At 47.7% G+C, this 19,282-nt stretch overlaps 1 protein-coding gene across 2 annotated transcripts in view; it reads right to left on the bottom strand.

The window, feature by feature from the left end:
- Window positions 1–19,282, bottom strand: part of TIMM44 (translocase of inner mitochondrial membrane 44) — a 124,637-nt gene that overhangs the window by 101,897 nt on the left and 3,458 nt on the right. Inside the window, exons 3-4 of one of the 2 annotated variants that reach the window (XM_068120103.2) lie at window positions 4,897–5,064; window positions 312–392 (exon numbers count right to left, since the gene is read on the bottom strand). In XM_068120103.2, the coding sequence (XP_067976204.1) occupies window positions 312–392; window positions 4,897–5,064 (249 nt within the window). The remainder of the gene's footprint in view (window positions 1–311; window positions 393–4,896; window positions 5,065–19,282) is intronic. The other variant, XM_068120104.2, reaches the window with a different exon arrangement.

Consider the following 19,282-nt stretch of genomic DNA (forward strand, 5'->3'; position numbering starts at 1 on the left):
ACACACATTGATGAATCATCCTGCCTGTGAAACACCAGGATGACAGTTTATAGCTGGGTTGGGATTCAAACCCAGACTAGACAGCTTAGAGCCAAGAGTGTGTGCCTTTAGATAATCCTGCCAGCCACAAGCAAGACTAGTTTGTCATTTTTAATTAATGTTACAGATTACAATTACGACAAAAGCCATATACATTACAACGATATCACAAAGTCATTTAGACAAGCCCTCTTCATTTATTACATCCAGCACTTTCTAAAGTCAAGGAAGATGAATATTCGGGTAGATATTACAAGAGAAAAGGAAAATACCTCTTTGACGGTTTCAGTCAAGTCTTCAAACTTTTTCCTGAGAGTCTCGGAGGAACGTATCGTTTCCGATTCAATAGATTTCTGGAATAAAACATTTCAAAACAATAGAACATGAGTTGGCCCGTTCCTGCTCCATACATACTAGCAATGCCTACCCGCCACTTCGCTGACGGATTTAATCAAAAGACAACATGTTGTACGTCACAAATAAACATGTTACATGTCTATGTACGAGTGCAAACAAGGATGCAAAATGAAACACGTGTCTCTCTGTCTGTTTGTTTGTCTGTGAACAAGATATCTCAAAACGTTGTGGACGGATTCCAAAAAAAATTGGCAGAGAAGTAGTGTATGTGGCACGGACGAAATGACTAGATTTGGGTGAAGATCTGGATTCGGATCTGGCTAGTATAATTTTTTTAAGTGATTCTTCAACGTTGGGAGATGGGGCCAAAAACGACATATAGCAGGATATCTCAAAAAGTTATGGACGGATTTGGACAAAACTTGGTGGAGAGGTTGGTTCCAAACAGGAAATGTACTGTTTTTAGTGACATCACAGATGATACAAACAACAGCCACAAATAACTAATTGAATGTGTTAAGTAAGGTGGTGTAAAAGACATCTCCACGTGGGGATCGGTTTCTGAGGTTTGGGACATGGAATGCAGGGACAATGACAGGGAGAACAGGAGAAGCGATGGAAGTATTGGTCAGACGAAGAGTGGACATATGTTGTGTGCAGGAGACGAGATGCAAGGGAAGTGGTGTGAGAATGGTGAAGGGTAGGCAGGGACAGAAATTCAAGTTCAAGAGTGGCCAGACGGAAGCCTCTCCTCAGTGAAAGACACATGAAAGCCCGCATGGAGTTTGCAAAATAAGCACCTAAAGGACTCTCAGACTGTGAGGAACAAGATTCTGTGGTCTGATGAAACCAAGATTAAATTGTTTGGCTTCCGTCTGGCCACTCTGCCATAAAGCCCATATTGGTGGAGTGTTGCAGTGATGGTTGTCCTTCTGGAAGTTTCTCCCATCTCCACACAGGATCTCTGGAGCTCAGCCAGAGTGACCATCGGGTTCTTGCTCACCTCTCTTACCAAGGCCCTTCTCCCCCGATTGCTCAGTTTGGCCGGGCGGCCAGCCCTTGGAAGAGTCCTGGTTGTTCCAAACTTCTTCCATTTAAGAATTATGGAGGCCACTGTGCTCTTGCAAACCTTCAACGCAGCAGAAATTGTATTGTAGGCCTCCCCAGATCTGTGCCTCGACACAATCCTGTCTCTGAGCTCTGCAGGCAGTTCCTTCGACCTCATGGCTTGGTTTTTGCTCTGATATGCATTGTCAGCTGTGAGACCTTATATAGACAGGCGTGTGCCTTTCCAAATCATTTCCAATCAATTGAATTTACCACAGGTGAACTCCAATCAAGGTGTAGAAACATCTCAAAGATGATCACGAGAAATAGGAGGCACCTGAGCTAAATTTCAAGTGTCATAGCAAAGGGTATGAATACTTACGTCAATGTGATATTTAAGTTTTTTCTTATTAATAAATTTGCAAAACTTTCTAAAATCCTGTTTTCTCTTTGTCATTATGCGGTATTGAGTGTAGATTGATGAGGGGAAAAATGAATTTAAACAATTTCAGCATAAGGGTGCAACATAACAAAATGTGAAAAAAGTGATGGTCTGAATACTTTCTGAATGCACTGTAGATACACTGTAGTTAAATCTATGCTACGATACACAATGTATATCACTACCAGCTAGTATATTCACATACATATTAAAACCTAAACAAAACAAAGCCCTGCATGTTCCCCAAGGCAGAGTTCCCAAGGCAGTGTTCTGGGCCCTGTGCTTTTTCTGGTCTTCATCAATGATCTCTCTGACTCTCTTGAAAATCCTCTCTATCTCTTTGCTGATGACTCCACTCTCTGCCGCTCCATTCCTCACCCCTCAGATCGGCAGTCTGCAGCCTCCTCACTCTCTGCAGACCTGGACAAAATCACAGACTGGGCAAACAAGTGGAACATGTCTTTCAATCCTGACAAATCTCACACTCTTACGATGTCTCTCCGAAAAGACCGACTGGACAACCCTCCCATCTACTTTCTGAATAATCCTCTCCAAGAAGTTCTGTCACTCAAGCTTTTGGGTCTCACTATCTGCCATGATCTTTCCTGGGAAAACCACATTTCCAAGCTGGCCTCCAAAGCCAGTCGCCGACTGGGCATCCTCCATCGTGCGAAGTCCTTCCTTGGCACACCTGACCTCCTCACCACATGCAAGGCTTTCATCCGCAGCTCAATGGAATACTGCTCTCCCCTCTGGGCTGGTGCTCCTGCCTCACACCTAGCTCGTCTTCACGCTGTTGAAACCAAAGCGTTCAGAATCATTGGAATCTCCCGCGATGACGCTATCTCCGAGGGCCTTTCACTTACTCACCGCAGGCAGGTTGGTGGTCTTTCCGTCTTCTACCGACTCCTCGCCGGCCTTGCTCCCCCAGCTCTCTCTGGGCTGTCCCCCAAATATTCCTGCAGGTCGCACAAGATCTGCCTGCAACTCTCTTATGGATAAAACTGCCAAAATCAAGACTCTCTGCTCATCTTCACTCCTCTTTTCTCCCGCCTCTGGAACAAACTCCCTCACTCTCTTCAATCCCACTCCTCCCTCCAGGTCTTTAAAACGGCTGTTCACCACCATCTCTTATCTTCCCCAATCCAAAACCTTGATCTTTTCTATCCCCGCTAATTTCACCCCAAATCCACTTTTTTGAGGTGACTTTTGTCTTCTTTCCTGGAAGTCCTTGGTGTCCTTGCGTTTTATAACTATCCTGCCTCCCCCCAGGCCCTCTGCCTCCCACACATCTCCCGATGTCCCTGCTCTCAAATGTTGTGTTTGTGTGCTTCCTCCCCTTCTCTCCCCATCTTCTTATCGACCGCTCCCCTTTTTATATATAGTGAAACCTTGACTTACGAGTTTAATTCGTTCTGTGACCGAGCTCGTAACTCAATTTGCTCGTTTCTCAAATTAAATTTCCCCATTAAAAGGCATTGAAATGCTATTAATCCGTTCCAGCCCCCAAAAAACCACACCAATTTTTTTTGTTACGTGTTTTTAAATAAGAAAAATGTACTTTATAAATAACAAATAATGTATAAACAAGCACGACCTCGTATATACTGTTCATAATAAAAGAGAATGTTGTAGCGACCCATGGGTCCCCCAAGCAAGACCGGCATCAGAATCTCCTTGCTCCAGCCGGTGACGTCACTGGCGGGGATCCCCGGCGCCAGAGTGGCTGGTCACGTGACCGCCAAAGCGTCCCGCGCGTGCGGGTATAATGAGCTACACCTGTGGATCACGTGACCACCGAAGCACGCCTCGCTTGAGGCGTGGCTTTCGGTTTCGGTTTTGGTTTTTGGTTTTGCTTTATAAGGCAGCCCGATAAACGGGCTTTTTAGTGTTCCCGAGTTGGTTTTACGAATAAACATCTTCTCGGACGAGTTTGTGCCTTGCCATCCTTTTATCCGTATTCTGCTGGAGTCCAGACTCCTTCAATGTAAAGAAATAAACTGGTTTTATTAAGTGTTGTGGCGGACACGAAAGCACTGACGTGGTGACATCACCCCGCACACCAAGTGGGGGTGGGCCACGCCGGGGAGAGAGGCGTGGCCTCAGGATATATACGGGGCGCGCAGCCTTGAGCAGCTTAGTGCTGCAGTTTGAATAAAGACTCTTGTATGAACCGCGTTGTCCGCTTGCTCCTTGCGTAAGCATTAGCGCGCGCAGCATCGCGCTACAGTGTATTTACCTTGAAGATCAGACGAAGATGCTGGCGGAGGTGGAGAACATAACTTTTGCCCTTTTCGCCACACTTTCCTCGCTTTCACTTGCAGGGCGTTTCAATAAAAACCTGTCCAACGAGGTTTGTTTCTTCCTCCCTTTCAAAATGTTTCGAAAATTCTCCATCTCTTCATGGATAGAGGTCCGGAGCTTTGAAATAATCGTAACGCCCTTGGCTGGCGTTATAGCCTTTATCGACTCCTTCTGCTTCAAAATCGTACATATCGTAGAAGTACTACGATCGTACTGCCTCGCCAAGTCGACAACACGCACACCTCGCTCATGTTTTTCGACGATTGCGTGTTTTATATCCAAGCACATCATCCTCTTCTTCTTCTCAGTACTGCCCTTGGCACTCAATTTCTTAGGACCCATGGTTAAAACTAAGAAATTTTCCAAAATAACAAACATGCGAAAACAAAGCAGCAGCGATATACGGCAGAGATGCTTGCACGGCAAGATAACCACGTGACCGGAACGCTCGTTGGGCCACCTAGTGGCGGGTGGCGTAAGCTCGTAACTCAGATCTCGGCTCGCATCTCAAAGCAAAAAACCGCCCGAGCGACGGCTCGTATCTCGGAAAACTCGTAAGTTGGTGCACTCGTAAGTCAAGGTTTCACTGTACTTTGTTTGCTTGTTTGTTTGATTTGTTTGTTTGATAACTGTTAGCTCTTTCATGAGCCTCGACTCTGAATACAAAAAAAAAAATGTTTGCAAGGAAATATTTTGAGGAAACTTACAAACTTTCTCCGGGCTTGCTGCAGAGCCTCAGACTCCTCCAGCTTTCTTGCCTCGTCCCGGAATTTCTTCACATTTTCCTTCATTTCCTTGCTCTTATTCAGGTCCTGTTTGATGTTATCTATGAAATCGGATAAAAATCCTTTTCTCCCAGATGTATACTGCCGCAGCTGTAAAAATAAATACATCACACTCTTCAACAGCAACATTAAGGAACAGCCACTTAAGGCACCAGTCGTCTGGCTGTGAATCATACACCAAGTCTATAATATATGACTAGCAAAAGCACCCATCGCTTTGCTGATGGATTTAATCAAAAGTCATGTTGTACTTCTTTACAACCTCACATTTTTTAGTTATTTAAGCCAGCGCTGGAATAAAAGCCTTCCTTTTGCTTTCTTTTTTATAATGTTACCAGGGTTACCATAAAAGGATTACCACAGGCTTCTGGTAGTACCATAATAATTTCTAGAGCAACATAATGATCATTCTGAAATAAAGACCATTCAACAACAGGAAAGATGGGAGAAGAAAACGTTATCTTTCGAAAAAAAAAAAAAAAGTACATAATGCACTACATAGACATCACCTCCCAATGTGGGACGCCCTTTTAATGCAGTACAAATTCATTTGGAATATCTATATATATATATTCTCCAAAGGTGATCCTGTCTGTTTGTCTGTCTGTCTGTCTGTGTCTGTCCGGGGGAGTGGCTACACCCGGTGTGGGAGGGGCTTCAAAAACAAACATCCACCATTTTGTTGACTCACATAGCTTTGAGGCCTCTTTTGTTAGGCCAGCGTTGCCTTTTTTTGTTTTTTTGTTTTTTGTACACTGAATCGAGGCTCGTGAAAGAGCTAACATTTACTTCACAAACAAATCGACCAGACAAACAAAATACACAAAAAGAGGGAGCGGAAGACAAGATGGGGAGGAAAGGGGAAGCACACAAACACAACATCCGAGAGCAGGGAGATGTGTGGAAGGGAGAGGGCCCGGGGGAGGAGGCATGGGAAGGGGGGGGGGGGGGGGAGGGAGAAGTATAAAGCACAAGGACACCAAGGACTTCCAGGACAGAAGTTGGTATTTCAAAAAGGGGAATTGGGGTGAAATTAGCGGGGGTAGAAAAGATCAAGGTTTTGGATGGGGGAAGATAAGAGATGGTGGTGAACAGCTGTTTTAAAGACTTGGAGGGTGGAGTGGGATTGAAGAGAGTGAGGGAGTTTGTTCCAGAGGCGGGAGAAAAGAGGAATGAAGGAGTGAAGGTGAGCAGAGAGTCTTGATTTTGGCAGTTTAACCAAAACAGGGTTGCAGGCAGATCTTGTGCGACCTGTAGGAATATTTGCGGGACAGAGCCCAGAGAGAGCTGGGGGGGCAAGGCCAGAGAGGAGTCGGTAGAAGAGGGAAAGACAACCAACCTGCCTGCGGTGAGTGAGTGAGAGGCCCTTGGAGTTAGCTTCATCGCGGGAGATTCCAATGATTCTGAATGCTTTGGTTTCAGCAGCGCGAAGTCGAGCTAGGTGTGAGACAGGAGCACCAGCCCAGAGGGGAGAGCAGTATTCCATTGAGCTGCGGATGAAAGCCTTGTATGTGGTGAGGAGCTCAGGTGTGCCAAGGAAGGACTTCACACGACGGAGGATGCCCAGTCGGCGACTGGCTTTGGAGGCCAGATTTGAAATGTGGTTTTTCCAGGAAAGATCATGGCAGATAGTGAGACCCAAAAGCTTGAGTGACAGAACTTCTTGGAGAGGATTATTCAGAAAGTGGATGGGAGGGTTGTCCAGTCGGTCTTTTCGGAGAGACATCGTAAGAGTGTGAGATTTGTCAGGATTGAAAGACATGTTCCACTTGTTTGCCCAGTCTGTGATTTTGTCAAGGTCTGCAGAGAGTGAGGAGGCTGCAGACTGCCGATCTGAGGGATGAAGAATGGAGCGACAGAGAGTAGAGTCGTCAGCAAAGAGATAGAGAGGATTTTCAAGAGAGTCAGAGAAATCATTGATGAAGACCAGAAAAAGCACAGGGCCCAGAACACTGCCTTGGGGAACTCCAGCCTGAACAGGAAGAGGAGATGAGAGAAACCCATTCAGGGCCACACGTTGACTACGACTAGAGAGGAAGTCCGCCAGCCATGCGTGGAGATTTCCATGGATACCAAAAGAGGAGAGTTTGGTGAGCAGAGCGGGGTGCCAGACTGTATCGAAGGCACGTGATATGTCAAGGGAGACTGCTCTAATTTCCTGTTTGGCATGGAGGACCTCCATCCATTGTTGAGAAAGCAGAAGCAGCATGTCCAGAGTGGAGTGTCCAGGTCTGAAACCAAATTGATGATCAGAGATCAAGCCATTGGAGAAGAGGAAAGATTTCATATCTGAAGCAATGATGGATTCCATGACCTTGCTGATAATTGGGAGAAGGCTGATTGGTCTGTAGTTGCTGGGATCTGTTTTTGCACCTTTTTTGTGCAAAGCGGTGATGTTGGCAGATTTCCAAGCAGATGGAAGATGACCTTGAGCAAAAGAGAGGGTGAAGAGAACCGAGAGAGGGAGTGAAAGAGCGGAAGAACATGATTTTAGGACCCGTGGGCTGATGCCGTCAGGTCCAGTTGCAGAATCAGAGTCGAGGGTTGACAGACACTTTTCCACCTTGTCAGGAGGAAAGGACACAGAGTCCAGGAGCAGCTGGGTACGACTGGGTACGGTGGGTACAGAGAGGGATGGGTTTGGGACACAAGATTTAGAGGCAAACACAGAGTTGAGGCATTCGGCTTTTTCACGTGCGGAGTCAGCCGTGTGGCCATTTAAGGTGAGGGAGGGGATGGAGGGGGAACAAACACCAGAAACAGATTTTACCAGACGCCACCAGGATTTGGAAGAGGGAGACAGATAAGAGAGTTCGGTCCTGAGGACGGAGAGATATTGTTTCCTGGCTCTCCTGAGGGTGGACACACACTTGTTTCGGGCTTTGTGAAAGGAAATGAGATTTCCTTCCGTTGGATTTGCTTTCCAGGAGACGAAAGCAAGTTGTTTCTGGGCAATAGCCTCACCACAAGATTCCGTGTACCATGGACGGCAGGAAGGGTATGACAACTGAAGACGAGAAGGGATAAAACTGTGCATGAGAGAGAGCAATTTACTTTGGAAGAATTCCCAGGATGAGTTGATGTCAGAGGCAGTAGAGATGGGAGACCAGTCCAGATGATTGATGGCTGCTTGAAGACCGTGCCAGTTGGCCTGAGTGAAATGCCAGACTCGTCGACGCTGAGGAGGCTCTCTGAAAATGGTCAGAGATGTCCACTTTAACAAGCACATGATCAGAAGAGCCGATTGGAGCAGAAGAAGAGCAGCAGACATTTTCAGGGAAGTTAGTCATAACCAAGTCCAGAAGAGAAGATTCTCCGTTGACTGAGATCCGGGTTGGGAAATTGACAGATTGTGTCAGTCCCAGTGAGTCACAGAAGTCCTTTGCTGAAGAGCCATGGCTGGTGAGAGAGGTACCCACCCCCAGCCAACTGGCATGGTGACAGTTGAAATCACCACATATGAGGAAGAGAGAGTTGGGATGGGTAGATAGAAGTTGGTCCATATTATCAGACAGCGAGATGTAGATGGAGTCATCACTGTTTGGTGGACGGTACAACACGCATGTGAACAAAAGGTGGGAGCGAAGGGGAAGCCGTAGCCAAAGGTATTCCTGGGGGTGAGGTGGAGAGAGGGCAGTGCAGGGCGAGTGAGGAAGAGAGTTTTTTATAAAGATAGCAACCCCACCTCCAGAACGAGGCTCAGGTCTATCATACCGGAGGAGGGAGTAACCTGGGAGAGATACCAAGGAATCAGAGACATCATGAAGGAGGAAGGTTTCTGTTACTGTTTGGTGGACGGTACAACACGCATGTGAACAAAAGGTGGGAGCGAAGGGGAAGCCGTAGCCAAAGGTATTCCTGGGGGTGAGGTGGAGAGAGGGCAGTGCAGGGCGAGTGAGGAAGAGAGTTTTTTATAAAGATAGCAACCCCACCTCCAGAACGAGGCTCAGGTCTATCATACCGGAGGAGGGAGTAACCTGGGAGAGATACCAAGGAATCAGAGACATCATGAAGGAGGAAGGTTTCTGTTAAGCAGATCACGTCTGGTTTGTCAGAAGCAACCTGTATGGAGAGATCAGTTAAGTTTGAGCGAAGGCCCCGGATGTTTGAGGTCCATACTGTTAAGGAAGAGGAAGGGGGAGCATCGGATACAGAACAGGGGGGGAGCGGTAGGGCAGGATGTGGAAGAGGAGGAAGAGGTAGGGAGAGCTGTTGCAGGTGTGTCAGAGATTACAGAATAGCTTGGAGAAACGGAAGAATGGGGCGGACAAAAGGTTTGATGGTGTTTGGGTGAGGCGCAGTGAGGGCGCAGTGAGGTGTTATTTGAGGAGGGGGAAGAGTGAGGCAGAAGGTTGAGGAAGATGAAGGTGAAGGTTGTAAGGGGGAAGAAGCGGGGAGGACGCTTTGAGGAGGGGTGAGAGGGGAGTCTAGGAGGGGAGGAGTGAGGGAGAGTCTCGGAGGGGAGGGGTGTGGGGGGAGTTTAGAAGGGAAGGGGCAGGGGGGGAGATTTGAAAGGGATGGGTGTTTGGGAAGATTTGGGGGGAAGGGGCAAGGGGGAAGATTTGACAGAGATGGGTGATGGGGAAGATTTGGAGGGGAGGGGTGAGATTGGATTTTGAAAAGTGTACGATTTATGGGAAACGAACATTTATTGCAAAATGAGTTTCTTGAGACATTCGAGTCAAAAATACGTTTGAGGACGCTGAAGGCTGGGTGGAGTTCTGGAGAGTTTAGGGAATGAATGAAAGATGCACTGTAAGAGATGGAATTTTTTTTTTGAATGAATAGAATTGGTGAGCAAGTCGAAAGCATCCTTTTATAGAAGAAGTAGAAAAAAGTGTTCTGGAATATGACATAATAATAAAGTTCTTCAGGGGACAGATGAAACATGTATTAACAACTTGATCACGTGATCTCGAACAACGTGGTCGAAGAACGAAAGAACAAATAACGAAGAACGAAAGAGCAAAAGAACGAAGAACGAAAGAACAAATAAGAACGTACAAGCGGATAAGAACAGGGAAGGGAAAAAAAATTTTGGTTTTTTTTTTTGAGATTTTAAAACAAGGGAGTATGGGTGAAAAGACCGTGAAAAACAGAGACCGACAGTAGTTGCAGCGCGATCGAAGAACCGCTGAGACAAAAAACAAAAGCCTCAAGCCAAGGTCTGAGGACACGGTAGCCTACTACTACTAGCACTACACTAGGCCTCAGAATACACGATACGAAAAAAACCGACGATTCTGTACACAGGTATGAAAAACCAACACCGAGAAACCTATTAAAGTCACCCCAATAGGTACATACACCGAAAGAAAGATAAAGATACGCCAAAAACACAAATGTGAAAGATCACTTAGCTTCGAAAGCGTGAGCGCATGGAACAGCTTCGAAAAGACGTGACCTCGCCGTGATCTCGCGAGAGCACTGCGCGAGAGCACTGCGCGAGAGCACTGCCTTGCTCTCTCTCTCATAGTTTTGTTTCAACTCCAATTCGATATCTCATTTCATTTTTCACAGTCGCTAACATGGTTTTAGACTCGGTTGAAAAAAAAATGGGAATAAAATTTGATGAAAGTTACCGTTTATAGAACAAAATGCATTTTCAAAGGCCTGTAACATAGAAGCCATTCATTCATTCACCCTCACGATTTTATCTCAAATTCACCATCTGATTTCATTTTTATCGATGGTTTTAGACTCAGTTTCAGCAATAATTGAGAAAATAAACGCACACACGGGAATCGGGAAATTGCCGAGATATATTAAATAATCACGGCTTTTCACGACTCGATATATCTTACACCGCCCAAGATGACACAGATGGGAAAATCCTGAAGATATTGTTACCGATTTGGAAACCCCCCCCCCCCCCTTCACTTGTAAATATCCCCCTTTGTAATATTATCCCCTTTTATTAATTATTAAATATCACACCCTAGGCCATCGCAACACGCAGCCAATCTTAGAATCATCCTGCTAATTATTTCCTATTCTATGTTTAATTAAGGCGCTGTATCCACTAGATTGACACCACGTTGCATTACCAAATAAGGTTAGCTCCCCTTCAATAACGCCATACCCCAGCAAACTCCCTATCTCTCTGCAAACAGCTCAACAGGCATGGGGTGCGCGCCCTCTCCCTGGCCTTGGTGCTCTGCATTGGACAAGAAGGCGGGGTCGCCGAGAAGAGGCGTGGCCGTGGCTCGCCACAAGGGCGGAGCTGTTCAGCTCCGTTACCAAATAAGGCTACAAACAGAGCACGTGGGCGGGACCCAAACGGCTGAGGGTGTCGCGACCCCACTTCATATATGCGTTCGAGGATCGCGCATGAGGAGATGGGAAGGGAGAAGGCTTGAGACCAGCAGAGGTGATGAGTGCACAGCACAAGAGGGTTGCCTGACGCGAGAGATCGTGCCTTGCCTGAGAGGAAATCCCATCATTACTGAGAGAGCGAGAGGGTCGTGGCGTCGACGCAACCACGTTGGTTCCAGCGGTTGTCGGGTTCGCTTTAAACCACGACGCGAGGTCGGAACGGAACCTCGACGGCTGAACGAGCCGAACCGGCCGCCTTTGCCGGCTGAACGGACCTTCTCCTGCCATTCCTGTCATCATCCCCGTGTGAGTCTGTCTTTGTTCTGTCCTGGGTATAAGTAAGACTGTATAGATAAGGCTGCCCTGTGTTCTTTTTACATCCATCTACCTTTGTACAACTTTGATCTTTCTTTTCCTCTGGTGTTTGTTATAATAAATGTGTGCTCTTTCTCCAAGCTTTGGTTTCGTCTTCCTCCAGTTGCTTTAGTCTTTTCTTTCCATTGGTCTACGTGGCACGATTAAAACCGCTATAATCGGATTAGTCATTGTTAACGGCCTGGGTCGTGACTCGCTTTGCTCGGCGTGTCCATTACCGTCGCGACTCGGGCGGGGCTGTCTCCTCGCTGGTTGGGAGGTCACGGTAAGCAGGTATTCGGGGGGTCTTTTTTTTCGATCTCTGGCCCGATTACCCTGGTCGTGGCTGACCATCAGTGACGTCACAGACCCCCAGGATCGGCGACGGCCAGTATAACAGACAAGGGGTTAACCCCCCTTGCTAACGGGAGAGCCGTCGTCCCAGATCTGTAACAATATGTTAAATAATCGCGGCTTTTTGCGGCTCGATATATCTTGCACCACCCAAGTACACAGCCAGGAAATTGCCGAGATTTATGAAGAATTTGAGTCGGACGTTTCCATCGTCACGATTAAATGTTTAACTTATACGTAGTCAACAATGTTGGGAGAGGGGTGAAGCATCGTTCACGTATCGCCACAGATGGCAAATTGCCGACATATATTAAATAATCGTGACTTTTCACGACTCGATATATCTTACACCGCCCAAGATGACACAGATGGGAAAATGCCGAGATATCTATATGTACGTTTATGGAACGAAATGCATTTTTGAAGGCCTGTAACATAAAGTTCATTCAGGCTCCCTCGTGGCTTTAACTCGACGATAATTCACCATCACACTCGCTGGGATAGTTCAAGTCTTAGTTTCAGCTAAAGTTGAGAAAAATCGGCGAAATGTATTCTAACAGCCGTTTTGAATGTGTCGACTGGTTGGATGAGATGTGGGCACGGGAAAGGAGAGAGGGGAATGAGAGCGAGGAAGGAGAGATGGGAATGAGAGATGGGAAGGAGAAGAGAGAACGTTCCCAGGACTTCATTATTTATATTATTACTTAATAAATGTACAGCGACTGAATACTGAAGCTCGGGATCAAACCGAAGTCTAATTATATATTTACATATTCCTAGGGTGTATACACAGTGTTTGTTTAAAGCGAGTTCACTCTTTTCCAACCATGGAATTAAACAATACAGTACTTCAAAAATGTACATAATAATGTAAACTAACGATGGAATACAATATTTATTAATAACATTTGGTTTTAATCTATTTTTACTTGGTAAAGCGAAAAGTTTTCGATACATTCAAGTTTAAAAATGAAGAAGAGTCATGGGGTCCATAGGCCTCTGACAGGCCGATGATGTTCATTTTAAGACTGAATCAACACGTCTTCGATCATAAATTACTTTTTGAAGAAACAAAGGTACATTTTGATTACAACTCAAGCAAAGGAAACCAGGCAATGACTGTTACTCCGCCGTGTGTGTGTCCTCCAGTCGTGTGTGTGTGTGTGTGTGTGTGTGTGTGTGTGACCCGTGTGTGACCCAGTCTCACCCCACCCCCCCGTGTGTGTGTGTGTGACCCAGGCCCCCCCCCCCTCCCCCCGTATGTGTGTGCCTGACCAAACCCCCCTACCCCCACCCCGTGTTTGTGTAACCCAACTCTCCCCCCCCCCCCGCCCCCGCCGTGTGTGTGTGTGTGTGTGACACCCACTCCCCCCCCCCCCGTGTGTGTGTGACACCCACTCCCCCGTGTGTGTGTGTGTGACACCCACTCCCCTGTGTGTGTGTGTGTGACACCCACTCCCCCGTGTGTGTGAGTGACACCCACTCCCCCGTGTGTGTGAGTGACACCCACTCCCCCGTGTGTGTGAGTGACACCCACTCCCCCGTGTGTGTGTGTGACACCCACTCCCCCGTGTGTGTGTGTGACACCCACTCCCCCGTGTGTGTGTGTGACACCCACTCCCCCGTGTGTGTGTGTGACACCCACTCCCCCGTGTGTGTGTGTGACACCCACTCCCCCGTGTGTGTGTGTGTGTGACACCCACTCCCCCGTGTGTGTGAGTGACACCCACTCCCACGTGTGTGTGTGTGACACCCACTCCCCCGTGTGTGTGTGTGTGACACCCACTCCCCCGTGTGTGTGAGTGACACCCACTCCCCCGTGTGTGTGAGTGACACCCACTCCCCCGTGTGTGTGAGTGACACCCACTCCCCCGTGTGTGTGTGTGACACCCACTCCCCCGTGTGTGTGTGTGACACCCACTCCCCCGTGTGTGTGTGTGACACCCACTCCCCCGTGTGTGTGTGTGTGTGACACCCACTCCCCCGTGTGTGTGTGTGTGACACCCACTCCCCCGTGTGTGTGTGTGTGACACCCACTCCCCCGTGTGTGTGTGTGTGACACCCACTCCCCCGTGTGTGTGTGTGACACCCACTGCCCCGTGTGTGTGTGTGACACCCACTCCCCCGTGTGTGTGTGTGTGACACCCACTCCCCCGTGTGTGTGTGTGACACCCACTCCCCCGTGTGTGTGTGTGACACCCACTCCCCCGTGTGTGTGTGTGACACCCACTCCCCCGTGTGTGTGTGTGACACCCACTCCCCCGTGTGTGTGTGTGACACCCACTCCCCCGTGTGTGTGTGTGACACCCACTCCCCCGTGTGTGTGTGTGACACCCACTCCCCCGTGTGTGTGTGTGACACCCACTCCCCCGTGTGTGTGTGTGTGACACCCACTCCCCCGTGTGTGTGAGTGACACCCACTCCCACGTGTGTGTGTGTGACACCCACTCCCCCGTGTGTGTTTGTGACACTCACTCCCCCGTGTGTGTGTGTGTGACACACACTCCCCCGTGTGTGTGTGTGACACACACTCCCCCGTGTGTGTGTGACACACACTCCCCCGTGTGTGTGTGTGACACACACTCCCCCGTGTGTGTGTGTGACACACACTCCCCCGTGTGTGTGTGTGACACACACTCCCCCGTGTGTGTGTGTGACACACACTCCCCCGTGTGTGTGTGTGACACACACTCCCCCGTGTGTGTGTGTGACACACATTCCCCCGTGTGTGTGTGTGGCACACATTCCCCCGTGTGTGTGTGTGGCACACATTCCCCCATGTGTGTGTGTGACACCCACTCCCCCGCACAGTGGGCTGAGAGGGTGAAATATTGGAAATATATCAATATCTTGGGTTAAAATAATCCCCTGATAGTGGTTGAGGGCTCGTTAGAAGCGTATTACTAAGCTTATTACAACGAGAAAAAATTTGTTTTTAAATTTTGATTTTTGAGGGGTCTGGGCCCAAATTACCATATTTGGGCATTTCGGGCTCAAAACACATTTTCGGCTATATCTTGGCTTAAAAGAATCCCCTGATAGTGGTTGAGGGCTCGTTAGAAGCGTATTACTAAGCTTATTACAACGAGAAAAAAATTGTTTTTAAATTTTGATTTTTGAGGGGTCTGGGCCCAAATTACCATATTTGGGCATTTCGGGCTCAAAACACATTTTCGGGTATATCTTGGCTTAAAAGAATAATAATAATAATAATAATAATAATTCATTTATTTTGTATAGCGCTTTTCCAGAAGCCCAAAGGCGCTTTGACAGAGTGGAAAACATAATGCATAACAATACATGAAAACAACAATTGCAAAAAGACAAGAATCAATAGGGAAATATTTAAAGCAAAAGGAGGGAGAAGGAGAAGAGATAGTCAGGGGTTAAATGCTGTGGGTTGAATGTTGAATGCAGCGTTGAACAGGTGGGTCTTTAGTGATGTTTTGAATGTGGTGAGTGAGGAGGAGTCTCTGATGGTGTGAGGTAGTGAGTTCCAGAGGGTGGGAGCAGCGATGGAGAAGGCCCTGTCCCCCCAGGATCTGAATTTGGTCCGGATGGAGGGGGTCAGGAGGTTGGTACCAGCAGAGCGGAGGTTGCGGGTGGGAGTGTGTCTGGAGAGGAGGTCAGCCAGGTAGGATGGGGCCAGGTTATGGAGGGCTTTGTATGTCAAGAGGAGGATTTTGTACTGGATTCTCTGGGGGATGGGGAGCCAGTGAAGCTTGTAAAGGACGGGGGTGATGTGGTCACGGGTCCGGGAATGAGTGAGTAGACGGGCAGCGGAGTTCTGAATGTATTGGAGTTTATTGGTGATTTTTGAGGGTGAACCATAGAGGAGGCTATTGCAGTAGTCCAGACGGGAGGTGATGAAGGCGTGGATGAGGGTTTCTGCAGCCGTGGAGGAGAGGGATGAGCGGAGACGGGCAATGTTTTTCAGGTGAAAGAAGGCTGACTTTGTGATCTGTTTAGTGTATTTGTCGAAGGAAAGGGTTTGGTCAAAGATGACGCCAAGATTCCGGATGTGAGGGGAGGTGGATACTGGGATACCGTCGATGTTGAGGGCAAAGTTATGGGTGGATTTTGTGAGCGTTTTTGGGCCAATGATGATTATTTCAGATTTATCACAGTTAAGCTTGAGGAAGTTGATTTGAAGCCAGGATTTTATTTCAGTGATGCAGTTTGTCAGGATAGAGTGGGTGTCGGTGGAGACGGACTTGGTGGAGATGAAAAGCTGGATGTCATCGGCGAAGCAGTGGAATTGGAGACCATGACGGCGGATTAAGTGACCGAGCGGGGACAGGTAAAGGATGAAGAGGAGGGGGCCAAGAACTGAACCTTGGGGGACACCTTGGGGGAGGGGAGCAGTGGGGGATTTGCAGTTATTGATGGAGATGAACTGGCATCTGTCAGAGAGGTATGATTTAATCCAAGAGAGGGCAGTGCCGGTGACGTTAAAGGTGGATTCAAGTCGGGTGAGGAGGATAGTGTGATCGATGGTGTCAAAGGCAGCGCTGAGGTCGAGGAGGACGAGAATGTTGAGGTTGCCAGCGTCAGAGGAGAGGAGAAGGTCGTTGGTGATTTTGAGGAGAGCAGTTTCAGTACTGTGGTTGGAGCGGAATCCGGATTGGAATGTTTCATACAGGTTATTGGCAGAGAGATGATGTTTGAGTTGAGTGGCTACAGCGCGTTCCAAAACTTTTGACAGAAAGGGTAGGTTGGAGATGGGTCTGAAGTTGTTTAGGGTGTCAGGGTTTAGACCAGGTTTTTTTAGAATGGGGGTAACAGCAGCAATTTTGAGGGAAGGTGGGACGATGCCTGTAGACAGGGAGGAGTTTATTGTTGCAATGATAAGTGGAGAGAGAGCAGGGAGGGAGGCTTTGACAAAGCTGGAGGGGATGGGGTCAAGAGTGCAGGTGGCAGTTTTCATTCCTATGAGGAGTTCAGAGAGGTCAGTAGGAGAGATTGGGGAGAACCGAGACAGGGGATGGCAGGACAAGGGGGGGCAGGTGGTTGGAGGGGGAGCGGGTGCGGCGGTGGTCAAGCTGTTGTAGATGTTGTCAATTTTGCGTTGGAAGAAAGAGAGGAAGGAGATGCAGTTGTCTACTGTGAATGACTGGGTGGTGGTGTTCAGGGGGCGGAGGAGTTTGTTTATTGTCGAGAAGAGTGCTTTTGGGTTTCCGGAGCCAGAGTGGATAATTTGAGAGTAGTAGGCAGAGCGGGCGCGGGAGAGGGCATCTTTGTAGTGTTGTATGTGGTCCTTGTAGGCTTGGGAGTGAACTGTGAGACCCGTTTTATTGCGGAGTCTTTCAAGTTGGCGAGCACGAGTTTTCATCAGGTGGAGTTCAGGGGTAAACCAGGGAGCAGAATGGGTGAAAGAAACTGTTTTGGTTTTTACAGGCGCAAGCTGGTCAAGGCAGGAGGAGAGAGTGTGGTTGTAGTAGTCAGTGAGGTCGGAAGGGGTGTGGAGGTCAATGAAGGGAGAAGTGGACATTTTTTCAGAGAGGGTGGATGAGAATGAGGTAGGTGAAAGAGCGTTTAGCTTACGGAAGTTGATTGTGCGATAATGCCTTGGTGTTGGGGCGGGGATGTTGATGGTCAGAGTGATGGCTAAGTGGTCAGAGAGGGTGAGGTCGGAGCCATAGAGATGGTGCAAATTTAATCCAGTGGAGCAGACAAGGTCCAAAATGTGACCACGGATATGGGTAGGAAAGTCGACATGTTGAGTGAGGTTAAAGCAGGTGAGTAAATCAGTGAAGTCAGTGGTTATTGTGGAGTCAGTGGAGTCCATGTGGATATTGAAATCACCAAGGAGGAGGATTGAGGGGGAGAGGGAACATAGCTGGGTCAGAAAGTAGGAGAAGTCAGACAGGAATGATGGGTGTGGTTTGGGAGGGCGGTAGACGACAGCCATGACTGACTGCGTGTGTGTGACCAGAGAGTTTTAAAGCCAGGTGTTCAAATGATGGAGCAGATGAGATGGAGATGAGGTTGGTCTTGATGTCTTGACGGTGGATAACGGCAATTCCACCACCTCGGCCCTCCGAGCGTGGTTTATTGACGTAGGAATATCCATTGGGTGTGGTGAGGTTGAGTGTGTAGTAGTCCAGAGGTTGTTGCCAGGTTTCGGTGAGACAGAGAAAGTCCAGTTTGTTATCCAGGATGTATTCGTTCAGGATGAGGCATTTATTGTTGAGGGACCGGGTGTTGAACAGGGTGAGCTTGATGTTGTTTTGAACAGCAGGGATGAATTCAGGTGATTTAGCCAGGGTTCGTAGGCAGGAGGTGCGATCGTGTGGGTTGCTGTGACCAGGTGCGCTGGGACGAAGAGTGAGAGTGCGCTGAGCCGACCAGAGGACGGGGATGGAGTGACCTGATTGCAAATAAACAAACTTGCGACCGGAGCCACGGTGAATGTACCTGGGTCGTCGGAGGAGTCCATTTGATTTGATGGCAGAGATGCATGATGGGGTGGAGTGGTTGAGGGCTCGTTTCCCAGTGTGAAATTTTAGCCCTAGAACTTGATTCAAACTCAAATTATTCAAGAAAATGTTAAAATGGAAATAGACGCCCCGGAAACGGCTTGCAATAGATTTTCGAAAATTGACTTTTGTGTGAAATTCATTTTTTCTAATTGCCACAAGTCAGATTTCACAATATATGCATTTTCTAAGGCACCGAGACCTATACTTTCAGAAAATATACACTGGAGTAAAAATCTGGCTTGTGGCATTTTGAAATATTTACAGATATGCGGCAAATTTTGGGTGGAAAAAACATCGATTTTATGGGTAAATAAACAAAAATCGGCAAAAAATTTGACCGAAAACCTCAAATTTTTGGCACTTGAAGGCTGTACAGCCTAATATTTGATTAGATTCAGTGAACTTGGTACATTTATGGTTTAGTATGAAAGAATTAGGTTTAATGGGCATAATTTTGTCATTTTCTTAGCCTTTGACAGATTTATTGGCAAAATACAGTTTCCGCGAAACCATTGAGCTAAGGTTATCGCGAAATTGAAATATTGCCGATCTTCTAACGTTCACCATTTTTCTTGGAGTTGAGCTTTTGACTTACTTTTTTTTTTGTTAAACTGGATTTTTTTTCTAGTTTCTGAAGCACTCAGAGCCATTGATGCCTGATAAGAGTCCATTTTTGGTAATTTCCAGGCTCCAGCCCACTGTGCCCCGGGTGTGTGTGTGTTTGACACCCACTCCCTGTGTGTGTGTGTGACACCCACTCCCCTGTGTGCGTGCGTGTGTGTGTGTGTGTGTGTGTGTGTGTG

Source organism: Myxine glutinosa, chromosome 6 (assembly GCF_964187855.1).
Source record: "Myxine glutinosa chromosome 6, kmMyxGlut1.1, whole genome shotgun sequence".
NCBI classification, from domain to species: Eukaryota; Metazoa; Chordata; class Myxini; order Myxiniformes; family Myxinidae; genus Myxine; species Myxine glutinosa.